The 23,493-nt window shown below is 37.8% G+C and overlaps 1 protein-coding gene across 15 annotated transcripts in view; it reads right to left on the reverse strand.

Annotated features, from left to right (window-relative positions):
* HDAC9 (histone deacetylase 9) overlaps nucleotides 1–23,493 on the reverse strand; it is a 458,974-nt gene that overhangs the window by 135,474 nt on the left and 300,007 nt on the right. For all 15 annotated transcript variants that reach the window (XM_054058870.1, XM_054058867.1, XM_054058866.1 and 12 more), the window contains 2 exons: nucleotides 12,358–12,535; nucleotides 5,926–6,059 (listed from right to left, as the gene is read on the reverse strand). In XM_054058870.1, coding sequence (XP_053914845.1) covers nucleotides 5,926–6,059; nucleotides 12,358–12,535 — 312 coding nt within the window. The remainder of the gene's footprint in view (nucleotides 1–5,925; nucleotides 6,060–12,357; nucleotides 12,536–23,493) is intronic.

Genomic DNA, 23,493 nt, shown 5'->3' on the forward strand with positions numbered 1-23,493 from the left:
ACTCACATCCTTTTAACACACAGTTGCACAATCAAAATCAGCACATTATGTTATTTCATGGAGTCGGTAAACTCTATAATGGTTCTTCTGGGTCAGATAAAATGTTTCTCTTCACAAGTGAAGTGATTGGCAACATTTATTCATTCATCCATTTTCATTAAGGTCTATAAGGTCTATTAAGGTTCTGATAGGCTGCTTTAAAATCTGTATACCAACTTCTCCACAGTAAAACTAAGAAGAGAGGCTGGGTTTTTGGACAGCTAAAAATACGTACAAGAAAAGTAAAGAAGTATCTTATAAAGGTCACATCAAGAAACCTTGAGTAAAATGTTCACTGGAAAGGGAACTAGGAAAGCTAGTTGTCCGGCTCTTTTTAAAGTGCTGTTAAATGCCATATCTCTTTAACTATAAAAAGACCCATAATTAGTCACTATTCTTGCATCATGGAGCTCTGTGATATTGTGTGGTGTTTGTATAGCGATTTACACTAACAGGAAAGGGCCTGGGAATGGCCTCCCCAAAACATTGTGCCAATGACCTACCTACCGCCCAATACTGCCATCCAGATTCTCTAGTACAGAAACAGGTTGTTCAGAAACAGGTCTGCTGCAGAAACCAAGTAGTACCAAATAGTGAACCCCACTCCAGGCTGCTCCCAGCAGTGAGGTCCTCAGTGTATAGCTAACAGCTGGGCTGCACAGCCCAGAATTGCCATTTTTCCATAGCATCCCTATCTCTAACCTTGTGAATCAGCAAGCACATTTACGCAGTAAATGATGAGAGGAAAGGATAAACAGTGCACGTATCTGTGCTTTTTCTGTATTGCCATCTCCTAATTTATTGTTCCTTTCATCTCACACTTGCAGCATCTCTGCCTGTCAAGTCATTTTCAATAACAGTAAAATTTCAACTATCTAAGGCTCTACACAGGGGAAAAAATAATTGATAGTAAAAATTGCAGTAATTGCTAAGAACAGTTCTTACACAATTCTGTTAGGATTTAGATGATCTGCAAAAGCACGTCATAAGCCAGAATCTGGAATCATGTAACTTCAGGTATGCAAAGCAATAATTTCTGTCTCTCACTGGCATGAATTATCAGACCATAACACATGCATTTATGTAACTTTACACATACACTTTCATCCACATCTTGTTTTTATTTTAAAGTGTCTATCTTAATTTTCATTGGCCATGGTAATATCAAAAGCCTAAAATGTAGTGGAAAGAAGAGAATTGGCATAAAGCCAATGAAAAAGGACAAATAGCATAGGAGAACTTATGAACAGTATTTGTTTCATTCAGGGGATTTGAATCCTACATCTCTCCATCTACAATGTATTTATTAGAAGGCAAATCATCCTTTTGATCACGTGCATGGCAATTTGTGTATTTGCTTTCTCCTCTGACATATGCAGTTCCCTCATCAACAGACAGCTTTGTACATCTTGAGAGGGCAAAATACTGCACCTGAGTGCTCCAGAAAAAAATCAGTCTAGAACTGGAAAGTTCATCTCTTCAGAACAGGCAAATGCTTTTACCTTTCACAGAATTTAAGGTCAAAGAGGACTGTCTAGTCTGGTCTTCTTTTTAAAATAGTCCGTAAAGTTTCACACAGATAACCTCTATTAACCTGAAGAATTTGGTTAGACTTCTAGCAGACTAAACTCTTGCACAGTCAGGGGTTCATAAAGACAAAGGTGACACTGCCCATTTCTCTCTTCTAAACTAGCAGGAATTGTTGACATAACTTGAGGTATATTTCTTACTTGGATCTCTCATTGTAAAGTGTCTGTTGCTTTTGCTGCAGCTATTTGCACGGATGTAGTGTCTCTGAAATTCCCTTAGGTTATCCAGTTTGTAAACAAGGTTTTCAGAGTTTTTCCTACTTTGCTGTGATTTCTCTGAGTTGTTAAATTCTCTGATGTTTTTAAAAATACATGCAGATAACATGGATGTATTGACTGGCAAAACATCCATATCTTGCTTGCTCTCTCTCTGTTAATGTGGGAGTCGCAAGCTTATGGCTGACACACATGCATCCACACAGAGATGCATTTACTCTTTTCTTTCATTTTGGTCCTCCAGTGCCTAATCTGAATATATTCAACACTATAAAGATTTTTCCTCTTAAAGACTAACTTTTTGTGCATTATTTTTTTTTTTAGTGGTAAACTGAGGTTCAGAGGATGGAATTTTTTTCATATATTTCAGTCTCTGTGGTCTGGCAGACTCAAAGGTTTTTAAATCTTTAAATTCCTTCCTTTTCTCCCCTTTGGCTCATGAGATGTGGACAGCAGGAGGTGTAAGATACCTCCTTAATCCTAAAAACTACCAAAATTCAGATCAAATTCCAGGCTGAAAAGAAAAATGTTGCTGGACCACAGTCCTACAGGAAGTAGAGGTGGGGGCACAAAGTGCGACTGTGTCTACGTTCTTCTTTTCTTTTCTAAAAGTGTGCTGATCAGTGTAGACTAATGTCAGTCATGTGTGCATAAATTATGGCCCCAAAGGAGTTATGTAAATACTTCCTCTTCCTAGAACAAGTAGAAAGCAGACACCACTACCAAAACATAATTCACTTCTTTTTTTTTGTCCCAAAGGTAGGACAGTTATGCATTGCTCTTTACTGAAAGAAAATTGCAAAGAAATAGATAATGGATGTTATTATGCGTCTTTGCATCTTTTAGCTGCCCTGTTCGGGTGCTACATTTGACAACTGTCTGTTCAACACCTGTCAGCCTTTGATGAATACAGAATAAGCATTTCAGTAAACACACACACAAACTTTTAAACTAATGCAAAAATATTGTGCCTTAATTTTACTTTTCCAATATATATATCAGAACTATAAAAAAATCCATTATGGGGGGGAAATTACTCCACTCTCTTGCCTTGGACTGAATCAGGGATTGGTATATCAAATCTGGCTCTCCAGGGCTGGCCATAGTCTAGTCCTTTGTCTCTGTGTAACTGATGGGGGAACTAATCTATGTCTTCGGAAGTGTGATATGATTAAAAAAAATCCAAAAGCTGTAACTATTTTCTCAACTTAGCAAAAATGCTCTAAACTGTTGCTTGAACAACTCTAGAGCTCAAATGTCTATGGCTAGAAAGACAAAATGCAGCCTGGAGAAGCGAGTCCTTTTGGCTGTGTCTGTAGCAGTAAGTTAAACAGTGCCAGAAAACATTCCCAGGCAGAGGAATGCAATCATCTGTACTATTAAAATACTAAAGTGGTCCTTCACACCGTTTTGGCAGAGCAGCAACTAGCACTCTCCCAAAGAACATGGTTTGGTCACTGGCATGGGCTAGGAAGCATTCCTGGTAGTATGAACACGGACCATTCCATGCCAGTTGGCTGCAGTGGTGGAGAACAGTCCCACGCATATTTTATTTTGTAGTAAAAATGCAGATTTGAGTACCCCTCTCAAACCTTGTTATGAATTCACCAAGTTACATTTTGAAAATGGGGGCAATATGGAGCAATAGATTAAGTATAGATCAATCTAGCTAGATTAATCTATCAACTGCAGTGAACACGGTGTCAGTCCATTATATGATTTTGATCATCCTATGTCCAGTTAGAGATGACAGTTCTCTGCACAGCTGACCAGCGGTCTCTCCAGGGCCATAGACCTTAGCTGCATTAGAGGGGTTAATTCACGGCGCATGATTTAGAAACCACACTTTGCTTCCTGCTATGGATAACAAATATTGCACAGGTATAGATTGTTCGTTTTCATAAGGGTTTCTTGTTAGATTAAGAAAATAGGGAGGATCCTCTGGGACAAGCCTGTGGCTAAGGGTACACACATCTCAACGTAACCAGATCAAAGTACTTCTGGCTGAACTAGCTTTGATCCTGAAACTCCTCATCCAACAAAGAGTCAGATGCAGCCCTCTTGTGGGACTATTGTTTTAGTGAAGGAGAAAAAAAGAAGATTCACTATTCCAAGTGGCTGTTGCAGGTTGTTGTTCCTAGGCTGCCCTTCAGATTGGGTGCATGAGGCAGTCTATGTGGGAAAACCTGACCAGTGATCTTCCCACTCCTTTTGACAGAAATTATGGGAAATTATCTTGAGAAATTATATTAAGAAATAGTAACATCCATGAGGGAACATTCAGAAGTCAGTAAAACTGACAGTGCACTTGCCTGTGATACTTCAACACTGCATCCTCAGTGTGGTATATTCCAGAATGCAACTAATGGTGGCCTATTATTTCTTGAATAATGCAATAACCACTCTTTTAGTGACACAACTAATATATTCACCTAAATAACTTTTTGTAAAGAATCAGAGCACTAATTAAGTGAATCACTGCAGCCTTCCTTATTTTAAAAAGTCAGCAGGACAATTGATGTCAAGCAAGCATTATGTAATTCAGTGAAGCACAGGACAGATTGCATCACCAAATATTATCCTCTCTTAAGCTACGCGTCAAGATAAACACCAAATCTATCCACTAGCTTCCCACTGAGATTCCTTGAAGTTTTATCATTATAGTCTACATTTTGACAGCTCGTTTCACATTCCAGCTTTATTTCAAAGCACACAATGGGAGTCAATATTAAATGAACACCATTTGACATGAAGTAACTTATTTCTCTGCCTACTCACTGCATTTTGCAAGATGTAGTAGGATATATTTCAGTTTTGGAAACTGCAGAATTGTAATAGGAAACTTTAAATCTTTGAGAAAACTATTGGACTGCATGTACCTCATACTACCGTATACCACTTCTCTTATGAACACCTTTTGCAGATCCACACAATTTACTGTTTGGCAATATCTGTTTATTCTTCATGAAGGCAATTAATAGTAGAACATTGTGTTTTACTTATTTTCTCTCTTATTTTGTCTTTTTGACTTTTCTTTATAATAAGGGTCCTGAGTCGAGAAGTTAACTAGGCCATATTTTAGTAAAGCACTTGGCTGTGTGTTTAACTTATGCATTAAGTATGTGATCCCACCAGTGAAACCACTCAAGACCTTAAGGGCCTTGCTAAAATAAAGTCTTTCTGAAGACTGAAAAAATTTTCCAAGCTGGAAAAATGTATTAGCCTGTTAGAGTGCTGCCATCTAGTTAGATGAGTGCATACAACATAACCATTTATAGTGCCTGTAGTATTTCACTGCCCGCTACACGAGGCTACCTGCAGAAAGCCTTCATGGATATTCACTAGTGGCTAATCAAAGATACAGTAAGAACCCTCAGTTGCTACAGGCTTCTGCAGAAGTTGACAGTGCTGTACAGCTCATAGGAAGTAGTGAATGGTAGGAAGAGGCTGTTCTTCAGTAACCCAGGTTGTATATGAATCTCAGAGTCCATATTTGATTTAAGCTTGATATTTTAATATATAATGTTGTGAGGGAAAATAAAGCAGAAGAAAGTTTCCTGGTTACTCTGATACCGCCTAGAAGATGATGCTTGAATGTCTCAGCTTTTGACATGGTACCCATTGCACTGAAAATGTTATGGAAGCAGACTTTAGAGTCTAAAACAGAACAAGGTACAATGTGCTTATTAAGTGACACAAATTGCATTAAAAGAAGCAGTGCTCTATGCTACTATAGAAGTAAAATTCTTAGCTGCTTGAAAAAGTTAAGAACTTTGCTATTGAAAGAACTGCACTTGCTGTTTGACTACTGCTTGTCTACCTTCCTATATCAAGGTGAGGAACACAGTCATGTCTAGATTTTATATTCTGATGCATGGGCATAAAAGATTTTCAACGTGTAAATTCTTTATTTCCTACTTGGGAAGTGTGTTTTTCTAAAATTTATTTTTTTAATACTGTCAGTTGAGTTCAAATAATTCTTAAGACAAATTATTGTCTTATTATAGAAGACAGTTTTAGAATTTAATAAATTTGCCATTTACTTCAACAAGACAAGTACTTGGTCTTTATTTTTTATTACCTCACACTTGTTTAGCAACCCAGTTTCTTGCAGCCTTGACCAGATGCTTTGGATCCTTCCAGCATGTTCAGGGTGATTAGTATAGTTGCCACACATACACTGGTGCTTCAGCATCAGACTGTCATACACAACACCTTCAGCATAAAAGAACACAATAAGAAATGGTAAGTGAAACAAATGCAAGCTATACTGTTCCATGTCATGCATACTATAGCATAATTGGGTTTTATTTGACAGTTAGAGCAAGATGAAAATTCTGAATCTTAATTCCCCTTTTCTCTGGGAGACTGTAAATTTTGACTTACAATGAACATCTTGCAATATTAATAAGGTAAAAGATAATTTTCAAGAAATTGTACTGACAAATACAATTAATGATAAAGAAGAAAGGAAATTGAGTGGTGTTTTGTTAAAGCTTTTATGGTTAGAAAAATTCAGACCTATTACTGAATCACTTGTTTCCTCTTTCTTTAGTGAGTAAGATGAGATAAGGCTGTTAACAAAAGGTTATATATTTATAGCAGTGTAAGGAAAATCATTCAGAAAAGGCTTTTAAAATAACTTTTGAAATGGCAATGCCACTCTGTATTTGTACTGCTTAATGCTATATTAATTCCAGATCTCAAAGCCTAACAGATAAAGGTTTCTGAGAGCTACTGCAGAGGCAGCCAGAGTTCCTTTTCATTAAAAAGATGTTTCCCCTACTACTCAATTACGAATAAATCCTGTTGTTAGACTGCAGTGCAAGGTTCCTTTTGAATTTCCTATGTTCATTTATTCAAGGACAGGATTTTATATGGAACAGCTATCAATATCACATTACTCTGCAGTTGTGTATTGGGAGAAAAAAAGAAATTTTAGCGAGTAGGCTTGAGCTAAACTCAGTTTTCAAGGCTTTCAAACCAAATCTGAAACATTGAAAAATGATTTTATTTATTTACTTGTTGTTTGCATTTCCCTCAGAAATGTCTAGAAGAAAAAATATTTTCCTAACCTTTGTGATTTTTTTTCATTTGGGAAACATTTGTATTTTTCTTCCCCTTAGAGTTGAAAAGGACTCTATAAATTTCTGCAAACTGCAAAACTTGGCATTCAAAACCTCTTTCTTATGTGCCACAACTACTTGGGATGCCAACACAGATCTGGGAAAATTGTGTTAGCCTGCTACTGAAAAGTCAGCCAGTAAAGAAAACACAAAATTAAAGTCCAGATTCAACAACATGTTCAATACCACCCGTATTTACCAAAGTTCTTGAATGGATATTTAACTTTAATAAAGTGTTTAAAAACTCTACTGAATAAGACTCTGTATACATTGTGGGCAATGCAAAGTTCAGGTTCTGGGACAATTCAGTTAGAAGTCAGCCAGAAATCTTGTTACTCTAGAAATATTTATACTGCCATATTTCTTAGCTCATGCACTTTAGAATTGATCCTTTGGGATCTTGCTATTTAAGCCAAAATTATAATACAACAATTATGTTTAGCATACGGAGAACACTAATGTAATACCTATGTGCAGCATGACTAAGTTTACGCTAAATGATTATCTAAAAACCAAAATAGTTCATTAGTAATAAATTATCGTATTTACTTTCTTGGTTTGTTTTCTTTCAAATAAATAAAAAGTAACCAGTGAAAATCTGGAGCTAATAAACCAAAGCAGCTTAAAATCTCTGCTGGCATTGTCAAAGCAGTTAATGATTTCCTTTCTCTGCAGTTATTTGCACTGTACCATTCATAAGCTTTGCTGCTCTATCATCAGATCTTATAATTTATTTGAAATAGCAAGTATGCATAGAGAAAATAGCATGCTTACATAGCTTGCTTTCCTTTTCTTGGCACCCAAACTTTTAACTTCTACAGTCTGTTGCTTATCCACGTTGTACAGTTTGCCATAATGACATACCATTAGATAAGAAAACTTTTCCTCCCATACCCTGCCCAACAGTCAAAGTGTTTAGATGCTCAATTCACATTCATCTGGACTTTCAGAAGCAGGCAGAGTAGACAGTAATATCCAATGTGTTTGAATGGAAATTCTTCTGAAATTTTAAAAGTACCTGAAAGTTGAAATTATTTCTTGCCTGCCACCCTTTCAATGAATGTTTTATTCTAACGATGAATGTTCCCTAAAGGCCTAGGCTTGCAAAATCCAAATCATAGTAATGGAAGTGAAATACGTGTATTTTACTATTTTAATAGGATACAGAATAAAGATGCTATGTAAAAATGACACTTTTTGATGATCTGTATCAGGGTGGCGACTAAACAGCAGTTTTAAAACAAAGTGCTGAAACTATGCCATCAAGATGCTCCCTCTGGCTGATGACCCCTTCTTAGTGGTATTAGCATTTTCTCCAAAACAGACTATAACTAAAAATTTAATTCTATTATATGTGGATTATTTTATCCAAATAAAAAATCAGTTTAATTAGGTTAGGCCAGTATTGCATGGCAGAAGCATCTACTCCAGTCTTCTAAATACCAAGATATTCACATCACTTAGAGTAAAATTTATTTCTAGCAGGATTAATTGGCTTTAAAAAAGACTGAAATACGTGTTTTCATTTATTGCAAGCATCTAAATTGATTTAGGATTCCAAGTAATTTAGATGTGCGGCTGTTGGTCATACAGCACATGTGCTTGGTACAGCATTATAATACAGCAGTAGAGCTTGCTGCTAAAAATAGCCTGTAGGATTTCCCTACAGAATTCAGCCAAAAATCTCCCCACCCCCACAAAAAATAAAGAGAGAGAGGGAGACAACTGTTTTCAATTGCAGACTGCTGTGAAATATGAAAGATAGTTATTCTCTCTCTCCAAACAAATGCCTACAGCCAGATTCTGCTCTCAGATTCCTTGTGTAAATGTAGCTCCACTGAGACTGGTGGATTTAATCTGGATTTACACCAATATTACTGAGGTCAGAATGTGGCCCCAATGACAGATTAGAATGGTGGAACCACTGAACGGTACAATGCTAGAGGACACAGGACAAAACAAACTGAATTTGCACTAAGTCAGAAAACACAAACTCTTCCCAGTAGGGACTCCCTAACTTGTTCTTTTCTGAAATATTTTATTTAGGTCAGCTTCTTTTAATAATACTTTGAACAGAGGAGAGCAAGAATCCTAAAAATTGTTGGCTAACGACATGCTTTGAAGAAGGTGAAACACCCTGAAGAATAACAGTACCAGTAAGAAAACCCAAGGGAATAATATCTAATAAATTATTCAGAAGAAAAATCTGAACTAAATAATGTCAAATATTCCACAAGCCATATAAATGAACATCAAGAGGACTTTCTTGTTTTCCATCTTTAACTCATATATGTGCATATATTGGGTATATACTGCATAGCTCTCACAATTATCACCATTCTGATTCCCTTCAGACATGTAGCTAAGAGCATTTAGTCCCATAACTCAAAAAATGATACTCATTTTGATCCCCGTGTAATATTCTATCACAACATTCATTCTTCTACCTTTTATCTCTCTTCTAAGAATATATTGTCTTTATATAGGAAAAAAAAACCCAAAACAGTAAGAAATAATTCAAGGCAAAGAGGTGTTTTTACATTAATTTCTAAGATCTGAATTTGACCTCACTTCATGCAGCACTAGATTTTTTTTCCATTCTACCCACCCATTCCTTCCATGCATTTAAAAGTGGTTGTGTTGCAACTGCTGTGGACAATGGCTCATTGCACCTTGTCCTCTCTTAAAGGAGCAAATCATAGAACCACAAGATGGCTCAGGTTGGCAGGGACCTCTAGAGGACTGTGGTCCAACTCTCTGTTCAGAGCAGCTCAGCTTTGTGATCTGACTAGATTGCTCAGGGCTTTCATTCCAAAGGATTTGGAAAGTTTATGTAAGAAAAGGTAAAAATTGGATCTGTGTTTCTTTCTTCCTACACATCAATGAATAAAAGCTAGGGCACCACTCAGACTCAGGAAATATTATTAACAAATAAAGCCATCCTATAACATATCATATGTTAATAATACATATATCAATCTAGTTAGTCACAGAAACTTTATTAGGACTGTTGATCTTGCTAAGTCCCTGTTTATTGTCACTCCGAAGGTGTAAATTTCATAATATAGAAAATATCTCTATTTTCAATTTAGTCAGAAACTGCAGTGATAAGGGCTATAGATGTAAGTCTATAAGCCTAAAGGAAGGTCAGGGAAAGGAATTTCTTCAAGCAGAAAAGAAAAGCTTCATTGTAAATGCAGAAGTGTGTGTTCTGTTGGACCTGCAAACTGATCAATCAGCCAGGGGTTACTGGCTCAGCATAGCTACATCTTGGAAGCAGCTTATAGCACCACATTATGTGTTCAGTCAGTACCTAGAGGATGTGAAAGAGGTGAAGGTACAGAAAAGAACTGGAGAAGCAGAATCATAAACTTGAAAAGCAAGTGGAACTAGGAGGATTGTTTTTTTTAATGAGTAGACATTATTATTGTGAAAAGCAGTTGGGGGAGGAATAAGATTAAATAAAAGAAGAAACAAGAATTCAAGAAAAAAGATGTTCCACTTTTGGAGAAAGAAGTTCAATGAAGGGCTGAGAATCTCAGATGGAACAAGACATGTATTTTCTTTCTTTTCTTCTCTTCTCTTATTTTCTTTCTTTCCACTACAGTGGAAATATGTGGAAATGTTTTAGTAAAGAGTAAAGGTTAAACTGTCTGCCCAGCCTCAACACACCCTGACTGTATACACACTGTCTGCATCTCTGCTGCAGAACCCATCAGGCTTCCTTGTGTCAGATCTCTAACCCTTATATGCCCCATTTCCCGACATTATTTCCATTCACTCTTTGTCCTATATAATTTCATTCTTTCTTGTATTCTTCCCTCTCAACTTCACATTTTCTATCTTCATCAGTTCCATTGATGCCACAAGTCCTCAGATACACATAACCCGTTTGCCCTTAGTTCACCTTCTGGGAACCTACAAAAGGTAAAACCTCAGCAATCAGACTGGAACAGCAGCTTTTACATATGTAAGTCCATTCAGCTTTTCCAGTGGAACTGTAGATTTTTGAACAGGACATAGAAGACTACACGCAGTGAGCTTGCTTTTGGTGTGCCTCTTGAGTCTTTTATGAGTTTACAATGTTTTGAGGACTCTACGAACTGCAACTAGAAAAATAGCCTGGTTTGATAATCCTGTTTATATACAGCTGGTCTTTTTGCTTAAACTAATGGAAAGTGAATTAACATGTTTCTTTCTGTACAGTACAAATATTTGTTACCCAACAACTGAAATTCCTAAATTGACAATGTTTTTACAGCAGAAGAAACTACGCCTTTTATCTTTGAATGGCCTCTTGAATCCATTTACCCACTCAGTCGCAGTGCTTTAAAGACATCTCCATTTTTTTTTTGCAGACTATTTTCTTTTAATATATTTTTGCTTTCCAGGTTCTCATTCTAATTGGAAAGATAGGAGAGCACACTGTCTTGCACAGCCACGTACAGTGCTCATTAAAGACTCCATCCTACATCAATCCATGGTCACGGCCTGAAGAGTTGTAAGCTTTTGGAGCACGGTAATTTCTGCCAACTGATGTGACGGAATTAATACTTCTGGCAAAAATCTGAATAAAAAATACCTCCAAGCATTCATTTGTCCTTTCTTGTGCAGGTAGTCATTGAATCTTCACTTCTAACTGTGCTGTAATACTATATTGAGATTCAGGTTCTTAAAAAGACGGATGATCTTGCAAGGTTATCTTTCTTATAATAAGAAATGGATTTTCTGCCATCATTTTTCTTCCTTTCAAGCAAGATTTTGGTGGTTCTAATCACTCTGCTTTAGACAGCCATATGAGTAGGAAATGCTCCCCAAGTGACTAAACTGCTCAGGGCCCAACTATAAAATATTCCTTTGTAGAGACTGCAGACAACTGCTAAAAGACACCAAAGATGTAGCTAACATCACCTTCTAGCCATGGCTACAGCTTTGTTCTTTCCCTATGGAATGCAACCTTGTACCATAGACTGACTTGTGAAATGAAGAGTTTGAGAGTTACATTGCAGCTCTCCTACTTACTGGTGGTCTTCAACTTATTGGTGGTCTCTTTACAAAGCAGGCAACAGGAACACGTAGAAAAGAACAAGAGGTTAGGGAAATGAAAGAAAAAGCAATAAACAACTTAAGGGCACGAAAATGCACCTGTTGCTATACTGCCAGAGCCAGTCAATGATAATAATTTATGACTGTGTGAATATTAACCTTGTGATTTATCAGCTGCACTGGTTGACTTAATGCCAGTACAGCATCATAAAACCGAGGAACAGTAGGGCTAAAACTGAATGCATTGCTGCAGGAGGTATTCAAGGCATTTAAATCTGTTGATCCTACATGAACAAACGCATTTGCCCTGCCTATTAAAAGCAGTCTTTAGGGAATCCTACCAGTCGTGTAGACAAGCTGGCTGGGCTGGTCCACGGCTGGGTGAGGTAATGTGGAATCAGTGGGGGAAGATGGGGTCCTGGACACCGGCCGATGTTTATCTAATCCTGCCATGCCAACTGTAGCCATCTGAGCCTGGTAGATTTGCAACTGGTGGACACGCTGATGCGCAGGGAACTCCTGTTTCCAAGAAAACAGCACAGTAGAAAGAAATGTGAGACAGGATCAAGTAAGACACTGAAGGAAACATGTCAACAAATTAAGTTCATTAGGTCAGGGCTGTAATAAACAGTGTGGAAAAAAAAAAAAAACCTCAGCAACTCACACCTAAGACCTAGTCAATAAATCCATTCAACAGATGTTTTCCCACTGACAATGTGGGCTACTGATTTCGCTGGAGAGCAGGTGATAGCAGGCAACCCGTCAGTTCTCCTTGACAGAGGAAAAGATGGCTTCACAGGCACAGGCTTACAAAAGACAAAGGTTTTCTTAATATATTGAATACATAATATGTTGTTAGAATATACATTTGCTGACCCTACACAAACAAAGCACTGAATGTGAAAAGTGGGGTCCTTCACTACTTAGTACCAAATTTGCTGAGCAACAGTGAGCCAGGTTTCTACAGAGGACAGTTCCCAGAGCTCCTCGGAAAACAGGGACAATTTGCATGTGGATTTTCACAAATCATTTAGAAATTCAAGAACTGTTACATGAGATCCACTAAGGAACCATTTTTTTTTGTCATAACTGCTGCTGGCTGTAGGCAGTCCCAAACACTTCAGGAAAGGTAGGCAAGTGTGAAAAGACTGAAACAAAGCAGAAAGGATGATTTCCTTCCCTGTTGTGTTTGTCAACATATTGTGACTTTCGCTGACATTAAAAGGCTGAAATCCTGCTGAAGGCAGAAGAAATCTTGGCATCCGCTCACTCCACAGAGTAGGATTGCTTTGCAAGCCCAAGCCCCTTTCTTTTTGTTTTTCTTTTTTTGTGCAAGTAGTCCTAGAAACTCAACAGAGAGTGAATGCAAGAGAGAGCTTTCCAAACTACTTTGCAATATAAATTGAGTTAGAACTCACACTTCCGTCTTAGAACTGCAGACTCTGTTTATTCTCATGTGGGCTCAGTATACATATACACAGGTATATATATGGTGTATATATGACTTTTTTTTTATTAAAAAAAAAAGAAAAGCCAGTAACAATTAGCAGTGCTGTATGCTGTTGCTTGGGACAGCAGCTCAGAGGCCTATCTCAGCCTGGCCAAGGAGAGCTTGCTGGATGTTCAGAGAGGTGAAGCTGAGTTCATATTTTGCAGTGAGGTGGGTGGAAGCATATAGGAGTACCCCAGCCCCTTGCACGCTGCAGAAAGAATTGATAGGTCATGGCAAATGAGACTGTCTACCCTGCATGTAAAAAAAGAATCCTTTACGAGAATGAGTGCTCATCAATAACAGCTGAAATGAGGACAAATTCTTTAAAAGGAAGCCTCAAAACCCACATTAATATCTAAGTCGCCACTTCAGTGAAAAGTCACAAGGTTATGAGAAGGATAAATCACCTGTGACCTTGTCATAAGTGACTAAATGAAGAAAGAAAATATGAGTAAGCAAAACCAGGTTTTACAAGAGTATCTTGGTTTAGGGTCACTAAACCATTTCCCTTTCTTTAAATACAGTCCTCAACTTTCCCTATTGCTTTTTCAATGTGTGATGACAGGATGGCGTTACATATTCCAGGAAATATCTTGAGGTATCTGAAGAGGCCTATGTGTCCCCTTCCTTCATGCATATAACATAACTTAACATTCAGGAATTCTCCCCTGAGATGCCTAAGTGCCTTGTTTTTACTATTTTTTTTTTTTTAATTGTGATAAATTTTCAGAGGAGATAATTTTGTGCTCCCATGCATAAACATCTTTTGTAACTTTTGCCGGGAGTGTGTTTGATTGGAGAGAAGTGAAGAAAGTATGGATGCTATTGTGTTGAATATTTTCCCTATGAAGAACAGAAAGTAGATAAATTCCTTTGTGATGAGTTAGCATTCACTTTCCTCAATGCTTGCTCAATGCTCACTAAAGGAGGCACAGGAGGTATTTAGCCATCTGTAGCACAATTAGTCATTGCATCCTTGGGCTAAGTGGTGAAGGACTATCTGATGCTAGTGTATTCATCACCTTCTGCCTACCCTTCCAAAGCACAAGAGCTAGCTAAGAGTTTGGAAGAAGCCAAAGACTCCTAGAGATGTCTTGTCTCCCTTTCTTTTACCTCTGGACCTAAACTTCACTTGTGCAATACCTGCACATTTTTTTTCAGTGAAGCTGTAAGTTTGCCATTCAATCAATATCTAAAATCTAATCTGTCCAGGTCTCTGACTTGAAAAAAGTCAATTGAAGTCGTTTGTGGTTTTTTTGGTCTTGTTTTTTTGTTGTTGTTGGTGGTGGTGCTTTTTTCTTTTTTTTTTCAGAGTGTCTTTAAGAATTAAAAAACAAAGTCTGGAACACTGCAAAACATAGAAAATTTGGAAAGATGTTCCTACCTTTGCTTACAAAATGATTAGGTGTTTTTGTCTATTAAAGCAATAGAAATAACACTATTTTTCAGGCATACAAACAAATCAAGTTAATCTTTTTTAACGTTAATCAGCCTGTGTCTATACCACCTAAGACTCAGACAAAAATATATTTCAGCAAGTTGTCAAAGACCAAAAAGAGAGCCTGTTCCTGCTCTCCTATGTTTTCCTGTTAAATTGTGTTTTGTTTATATCATTCTTCCCTCCTTAAATGAAACCAGACACATACCTAGATTTTGACATATGTTTATCAGCATAATCAGTCCAGAGAAGGAGGAGAAATTTGCAGATGGTTGGATGAAAAGCTGCGTGACACCAATTTTAATTTCTGAGGTCATGAAGAACTCTCTGCTTGTGAAAACCTCCTAAAGTTTGTTAAAACTGCAGTAGTTTTTTTTTCACAAGGCTTACATCAAGGCTTGTTTACATCCTCTGATGAATTCTAGATCTTTTCACTGTAATTTTAAAAACTCTAGGCATCAGCAATGTTTGGACTCTTTTAGGTTTTAGCCAAAGTTTTAGGCTAACTTCCTGGTTAGGTTTCATTTTACAGACAACAGGCGCTCATGAAGAACATATATTTTTTCCAGGCACCTACGTATTTATGTTGTGAGCATTTGAGATACTCTGTGTCATGCAGACAAGTGGATTAAGGCAGTGAGTAATGTGGATAATCAACACACTTATCTGGCTCCCCAAATGCCCACCTGGACTCTGAAAGGGATTAAAGCAACACAATGAATTCATCTTCAGGTTTTATGCGCTACAACACTGCAAACACATGTCCACCTCGCCAGCAATATGACAAAAGCAGTATTTGCACATCTGCAGTTAGTGATTTGTGTGAATATATTTGGAGCATTTCTTAGGTAACCCTAACCCTGTCTGCCCGGCATGGAGCCTGCTAGTTCCAGGTGCCTCAGATTAGTTCATTAGTAGAGGCAGGCAATTAGGGTCTCTGCTGGAGTGAGTGGAGGGCCATGTAGTGTCTTCCCCAGAAATCAGCTCAGGACGTCAGTAATTGTTTTGAAGAGGACTTTTAGAACTAGTATCTAAGGGGAAAATGACCCTTAGAGAGGCACAGGAGGTAAATATTTGTTGTTCTTCTAATATAACTGTAAGGTTTGTTGTTTAGGAAAAGCTGGGTTTAATTTGGTTTTGTGTGAATACTATTTTCACATAGACGGGTGCGCTTTGCAAATTTTTGAGCTTAATGTCTTTTATATTCCAAGGATTTTAATGACAACCTCTCCCTTATTGCTAGTGGCTCTGAGAATTGGTGACCAACAAGTGTATTCGGTTGGATTGTTAGATGTTGGATGATAAAGTATAGTTGAATTGTGTATGAATTAATGCTCCTTCAAACTATGCTTTTTGCAGTGAAAAAATATCTGTTCTCTCAAATATTATTGTTGCCTCTCAACAATTTAATTTTTAATTTATTTTGATACATATATACTTAGTTTAATCACAGCTAAATAAATCCTAAGATTTGTATGCCTGTACTGTAAACCTAACTGTGTACAGGAATATGACACCTCTCTTCAGGGTTTATTCTTTGACTTTTTTTCTCATGGTAGAAAACCTTTCCTCTTAAGAAATTCGAAATTTGCTATTCTTACAGTGATATTACTGCTTATAATATCTCATGTATTTGTGGCCATGTTTACAGCCCTCTGTTGTTGTTTTTCTGTTGCCTTCTGCCAAAGTATTAAATGTGTGCTAATGTCCATTAACTTTAAAAAACCATTCACATATTACCTATCCTCCTTTTCTCTTCCCCCCTCCAAAGACCTTCTGTACTATTAACCTTAAAAGATTTTTCCCTCTCAAAGCATTTTTATTGGCAATCTGCTCATTTCTTTTTTCTTATAATTTCCAGATTGTTTTCTGAAAATTACCCAAAGGACCTATTATTACTGAAGAGGAAAAATATACTTAATGCAGGAAGTTTCATGCTAACTGAAAATGAAAACAAAGCCTGAACTGCTGTTTCCAAGTTCTTCTTCCAGCTCCTTCCTCTGAAAAGTATTTCTGATGCCTGCTCTGCTGCTTTATCTCATCCAATGTCTCCTACTCCTTAGCCTCTTCCAGACCCCCATAGCAACATAGGAACAGAGAAATTTCAAGTCCTATTACTTGGCTTTCCCACTAACCTCTTTGACTTCCCGGCTTGCCCATGCAGTTGCAGCCAACTGCCTCCAAGGAGTGTCCAGGTCCACCAGTGGCTGCATCCAGCAAAAGGGCCTTTACTTGCAGCAAAGCTCAGTCCTTCTTTAAGGTGCCCATGATGGCAGCCTTGGCCTGAACCAAAACTGCATCATCCAGACTCTTATACAGTCAGAAACCCTCGTACTGTTCAGATATATCTAATTAACAATGCTTCAGAAATATGAACCTCACGAAAATATTGGTAGGATTGACCTTGGTTATCCCCAGAAGTGACAGGAAAAAAAAAAAAAACAACCCAACAGAGAGCAATGAATTCTTAAGGAATATTGGGACAAAAAGAGATGTAGGTAAGCAGAAATTGTAGCACTTTTTACCTATAAGTTTTGTGAACTACGTTTTTGCCTGCTGTCCTCAAACAAAACCATAGTTGCTCTCAGGAACCGGATAAGAATAGGTCATGAGATCTTCTGAAATTATTTGTGTGCACAAATGCAAAAGTGCAGGAATGACTTATTTCTGTCAATCTATCCAACCTAAAATAGAAATTAGTCTGAGTTATCTCTAAAAATTAATGTGTTGTTGAGAGGTCTTCTTTTAAACTGCTCTGTCACTTAGAGAAAACATGTGGAAAAGAAACCCCACCAATACTAATTTTGACAAAACCACATGTAAAACCACAAATTTCCATGATCATCACTTCCAATAGAACTGAAGAAAAAGATCAGTATCGGTATGTGAAATGTAGTCAGCCACAAATTCAGAATCAGCATATTTATGAAAAATAAATAGTAAGTATGGGTATAGATGCATAGAAAGAGTAGGTAGAAATTGGTTTAGATCAAACAAAAGCATAGATGTGAAGAAATAGAACAGGTAGCCGTGAGGCAATTGGGTATATTAGATCACATTATCAAGATATTTATAGAATTTGGTTTTCTCCTGCTGTAATTCAAGGAACGCAGTGTTAACTAGAAAATGGGTAAACAGAAATGAAGTCTTATCAACTGAGTATCAAGTGCAGATACAGAGTAGTAGAATGAAAAACATAGTCCTGAACTGCCTGGAATCCTAGGCAGAGAGGTCGTACACTGAGCAGCATGTTTCTGCATGCAGCAAAGCAAGTCCTTCCACTCAGGACTCCCTTTACCTCCCAAGCGACTGCAGACAGGCTTATTCCAGCCACTGTCAAGGAGGGCTTAGTAGTCAGTGTGGCCCTACTGCAGTGACTGCCCAGAGCGCAGTCATCACCCTCAAAAAGCTTTGTTTTCTCTCTCTGTCCCTGGAGAAGCAAAGGTGCTGCTGTGGAGGTGTCTGCCCTTCTGCTGCTGTCCTTCTCTTCTAGGGCACGAGCACCTTTGGGACAGCAAAACATGATAATAAAATGACATTTTTGTCAAGTGGAACAAGGAATAGGAAAAGAACAAAGACTACTAATGGGTGTACTCCTTGATCGAGTCATGCAGGAGAACGCGCGTTCCTTGCCTTGGGTTACGTGAGATGTGTGGATGAGGGCTGGGGTCACACTCCTGCCTCTGGTTGGAGGACACAACAGCAGGGTCAGGATCCTGCCTTTTACCCCTGTTGTTGCACTGAGAGGTAGGTAGGTTGCTGACCTGCGGTTTCAAAGGGAGAGATGGTAAAAGATACCTCCCTTGGATGAGGAGTTTCCAAAACTCTGAACATCTAAACATGACCCACCCTGGTCCAATGGAGGTGAGATACCAAGATGCACACTTGGACTGAGAAGTTTTCAGCTACCTTTATGAAGAAATATAAGCCAGGCAGTGATTGAATAAAAGCCTGCAATAACTAAGAAGTAAAGAGGAAGGGAAATGGTGTCTGGGAGTGACAGTGAGGAGGACCCTAAAAGCAGAGTGCTTTCTACAGGGAGTTCCAGGAGTCCATCTGAACTGCTGGTTTTAGTCCCGGTTCCCATTCCTGCGAGATCTGCCTTCTCCGCTCCCTATATTGGCAGGTACTCAACTTCTCTCATTTCTGCTGAAGTGCTGACTCAGCTGTGTATGCAGGACACATGAAAGAAAATGTAGCACCTTCTCAGAACCTTGCACTCCTGGCTGAATCTTTTTGTCACTTTCTGACTCTTCTGGAGATTTAATACAAATATATAAATTATTAGGGATGCAACGAAGGGGAGAAAGGGACCATCTGAAGGTTTAGTGCATTGTTACTTTTTTTTAATAAAAAACCTCGTTAGAGGATTCCTTTTACTATAATACCACAAGCCATTCCTGAAGTCATTTGGTGCTTTCCAATAAAAGAAGACATAGAAATATTCATTAATATGAATTGGAAAATACAGTTATCCATATTTTGCTCTAACTTTCATTATTAACAATATTTGTTTCTTTTACTTGGATGTAAAGAATAAGTAGGCTTTATAATAGTGGTTAGTGGTTATAAATACCTGATCCTAGCAGCTTTCCAGCAGCCACTGAGGTAAACACTTAGTTGGCCAGAACTAATTAATGAAAAACCACCTGTCCCACCTGTTTCATCATTCCAGCAAATATCACCCAACTCTCTTCAACAGTATTAACCAATCAGTTTGGTGTTACTTTATGCAGGTCATTTCAACTACTTCTGTCTTTCTGCTGCTCATTGGAACTATTTTTCTTAACTGATTTGTATGGTTTCTTTTAAGAAAAAAATAATTCGTTTGGCTTTCACACAGAGAAATAGTGTCCAGCCTAAATTCAGCAGCCCTGCTGAAGATTTGTATTTTCTGCCTACCTCAACAGATTCTGGCTTGGTTTTATAGGCAATTCTGCTGAGTTAAGGATTTATTGTAGAATTAATGGAAATTACTTGGGTCTGATACATAAAGAAAAGAAACATAGAAAACTATGCTCGTCAGTATAGGGCTCATGCACACTAACACATCATTGTCTATGCATAAAATCATGAGGATGTATAGAAGCCCCTGCAGATAACTTCTTGCTTCTATGGAGGTGCATGGGGTCAGAACAGAGAGCATCAATGGACCATATTGCCAGCAAGTATAAGAGCTGTAATGAAGGTGATTTACCAGCTTTGTTCTGCCTCCAGAGATCACTGTAGCCGATGCACAAGCTCCAATAGGTATGTGCATTGCCATTGCCCCCACCAGAGCTCTCCTTTTCAAATCACCCTTTTCTGTTGGTGCCTATGTTTCAGCAGAGTTGTAACCTGATGGACACCAGGTTCCAGTCCTTTACTGGAGGGATTCTGCCTCTCTGGAGATTTCAGGTGTATTACCAAATTTCACACCTTACTTCAGTGTGGTTAAAATGTCAACAAACTTCCTTTCTCCAACACATTCGTAGTAAGAGTTGTACAGTTTCTTGAAAAAATATATATGTACACAGACACATTTGCAAGTATCACAAAGTACTTAAAAATATTTTTCTCTCTCCAATGCTCAGCTCTTCAGTTCTTCAGTTTTGGCATGCAGAGATGTAGTCATATGTGGTGAAATGGTGATGTAGTTTGAGATGCTAAAAAACACAGGGATTTAATATAGGAAGGATGCCGTGGATGAAAAAGAAAGAAACTACAGCAAAAGAAACCTTTTCAGATCAGTTCTATATACCTATTAAGAATTCTTTTTATTTTCAGAATGCTCTGTATATGTATAGAACATATTCCTGCAACAAAGAAGTACAGCTTGTTGTACTTTTTCTTTTCTAAACAATTATTTGTAATTTGAACAAAATCAAAATGAACACTTAAGATTACTTTTAAATATTTAAAAGTATTTAAATATTGAAACCAGGATCATTCCTACTATATACTTCTCAGCCTTGGTATTGGCGCTTTTAACACGTGGGAGAACTGCCAGAATGAACAAATTGAAAATGGGGAAGGAAACCTTTATGTTTGCTGATTTAGGAACAAATAGAGAGTTAAAAAGAAACATGGAAAATATTAGAGCTATGCTAGTACGTACTTGTATAATGAAGACTTGTATAATTTCTCATTCCTTGAGCAAATCTTGGCCCTAAAAATGCAAAGTACAGCTCAGAAGAGACCATAATATTTGTTACATTTCATGGGAAGGTTGAATGAATTTATCAAAACTTCCTTCATTGCAGTGTACTTCAAATGTCCCCTGTAAAAATGAGGCTAGATTGCTGTCACAAGGGGGAATGTGGAAGACTGGATGGGACTAAAAGAGAGAATAGAGAGGGAGCTATGTTAAAAAATAAAAAAAACCTGACTATCATAACCTCTAACCTTTTCCCTTCTCTTCTTTATGATGCTTCCCTTTGTTTTTAAAATTTGAAAGGTATTTTGCTTGCATGTCAACTGTCTTCCAGTCATTTCTTCTCTTTATTCTATTTCCAAAAAAAGCTGAGTTTTCCATGTATTCACATCTTCAGAATCTTCAAATATCATAATACATTACAATTACAAGAAATGGAAACAATAAGGGAGAGTAGAAAGAATACTAGCTGGGAAGAAGAAGTGGAGGCAGTAAGAACACTTTTCCCAGTGTAGCTCTTTTGGAAGCGGTTTATTGATTTGTTCAAACTACAGCAGGTTCTCATCACTGCATTAGCCAACATGGTATTTTTCTCTGTCTAGAAGAACAGGGAGGTGGTTGAGTCACCTCCCCTGGAGGTGTTTAAGGGATGGGTGGATGAGGTGCTGAGGGGTGTGGTTTAGGGATTGATAGGAATGGTTGGACTCTATGATCCAGTGGGTCCTTTCCAACCTAGTGATTCTATGATTCTATGATTCTATGATTCTATGACATGTCTATCCAATCTATGCAGGAGTAACTTACAAGAAATGTAGTCTGAACACTCAAGAGACCACAGGACACACAATTAGAGACCAAACCTTAGTCTATATTCTTCATCTGGGCTCTGTTACTGCTTAGTATGATCTATTTCTTTCCTGAAACAAAACACAATAATCGTGAGTATGTTGACTAAAATTGTCAAAACTGACTAAATATGGAACAAACTCAACTTTCTACCCTAGGAAATGGCTATTTTTTCAGAGGATGGTTGCTTAGTACTCAGATTTAGTACTCTGTTTTAAAGATTAGGTAAGACAATGTTGTCTCGATTTGTATAATGGGAATGAGAGCCCCGGAGGTCAGCTCCATTGCATTCCCTAAAGTACCTCCTTCAGTGTGGCCTCATGGTACCCTTGGAGGGCATCCACATGGTGGAGGTTGTCTTGGAGTCAGTGGCTGAGCAGAACCCCACAAGCAGTCAGGAAGCAGCAGATAAACCAGCTGGGAAGCACAAACCTGGTGTCCTGAAAGTTGTGTGGATGAAGTCAAAGAGCAGGGGGCTTCCAGTAATTCTCAAAAGAAAGGACCTGACAGTCAGTGGAGAAGGTAATCTCCTCCAATAATAAGTTATTATTTATAATACATGGTAGCTCTGTTTTGGGGCCATACTGGATTATTTACACAGATCTAAGGCTAGCTAGGCTAGAGGGAAACCAAGAAATACATTCCGTATTTTCACTGGGATGTCTGAGAGGAAGGTTTGGCACTTCAATAGCTACTTCTTAAAGCAATGCCCACAAAGGAGAGACAGTCTTCTTTCAGCCACACACTTGCTAAAAATACGTGCTCAAAAACATTACACCGAATTGATAGCCACAACTTTAGCTACATCTAGTGAGACCTTGAAGGAGGGAGAGGGGAAGTCTTGAGAACCAGTCAAAGAAAAATGTTAATTCTAATTGTTGTATTTAGTTGGCCTTGTCTTGTGACAAGCTTGTTATTATGCAGATTTCCTACCTGCCACCTTCCATGGGAGGATTTTACAAAATGACGTTATACAGGCAATTCCCCTTGCTTCTTACCTCTTTATTCCTAATTATGTTGGCCCTGTGTTCACTCAAGATAACATTATAGCTGTCCCAAATGCTCTAGATTTGGGGTCTGTAGCAAATGAAATCTTTTAGAGCTTGGATTTCTTTTTTCCTGTGTTGCACGAGTATAACTACTAACATGCTGAATACAAGGGTGTGCTTGCTTATTGTCTGACAACGGAGTATTCATTTTTAAATCTTTTCATGGGCATAACTTCTGAAATGTCCTTTTCATCTTCAGATAGATGTATAATGTAATGCAACATGGGATGATTTGGGCTTTTTAAGAACATGTATAAGTGCGTTTATATATACTATTGCACTTATTGCTTTATTTTTTTGCAAGGAATATCTTCTTGCTTCCTCTGTAATAACTTTTATGTATATGATGCCATGCTATTAAAGTCTACAATGAAAATAATCTGTAATTCATCTGCTACATAAAGAGTATTTTTGTTTGAGGAACCCAGGGTATAGAAAGACTGTGAATTATGATTCCAAAGTGGACAGGGATTACAAATACTGATTTCTAAGTCCTTCCTTTAACCATTGCATTAGCAA

The sequence above is a fragment of the Cuculus canorus genome, chromosome 2, assembly GCF_017976375.1.
Source record: "Cuculus canorus isolate bCucCan1 chromosome 2, bCucCan1.pri, whole genome shotgun sequence".
In the NCBI taxonomy this organism is placed as follows: Eukaryota; Metazoa; Chordata; class Aves; order Cuculiformes; family Cuculidae; genus Cuculus; species Cuculus canorus.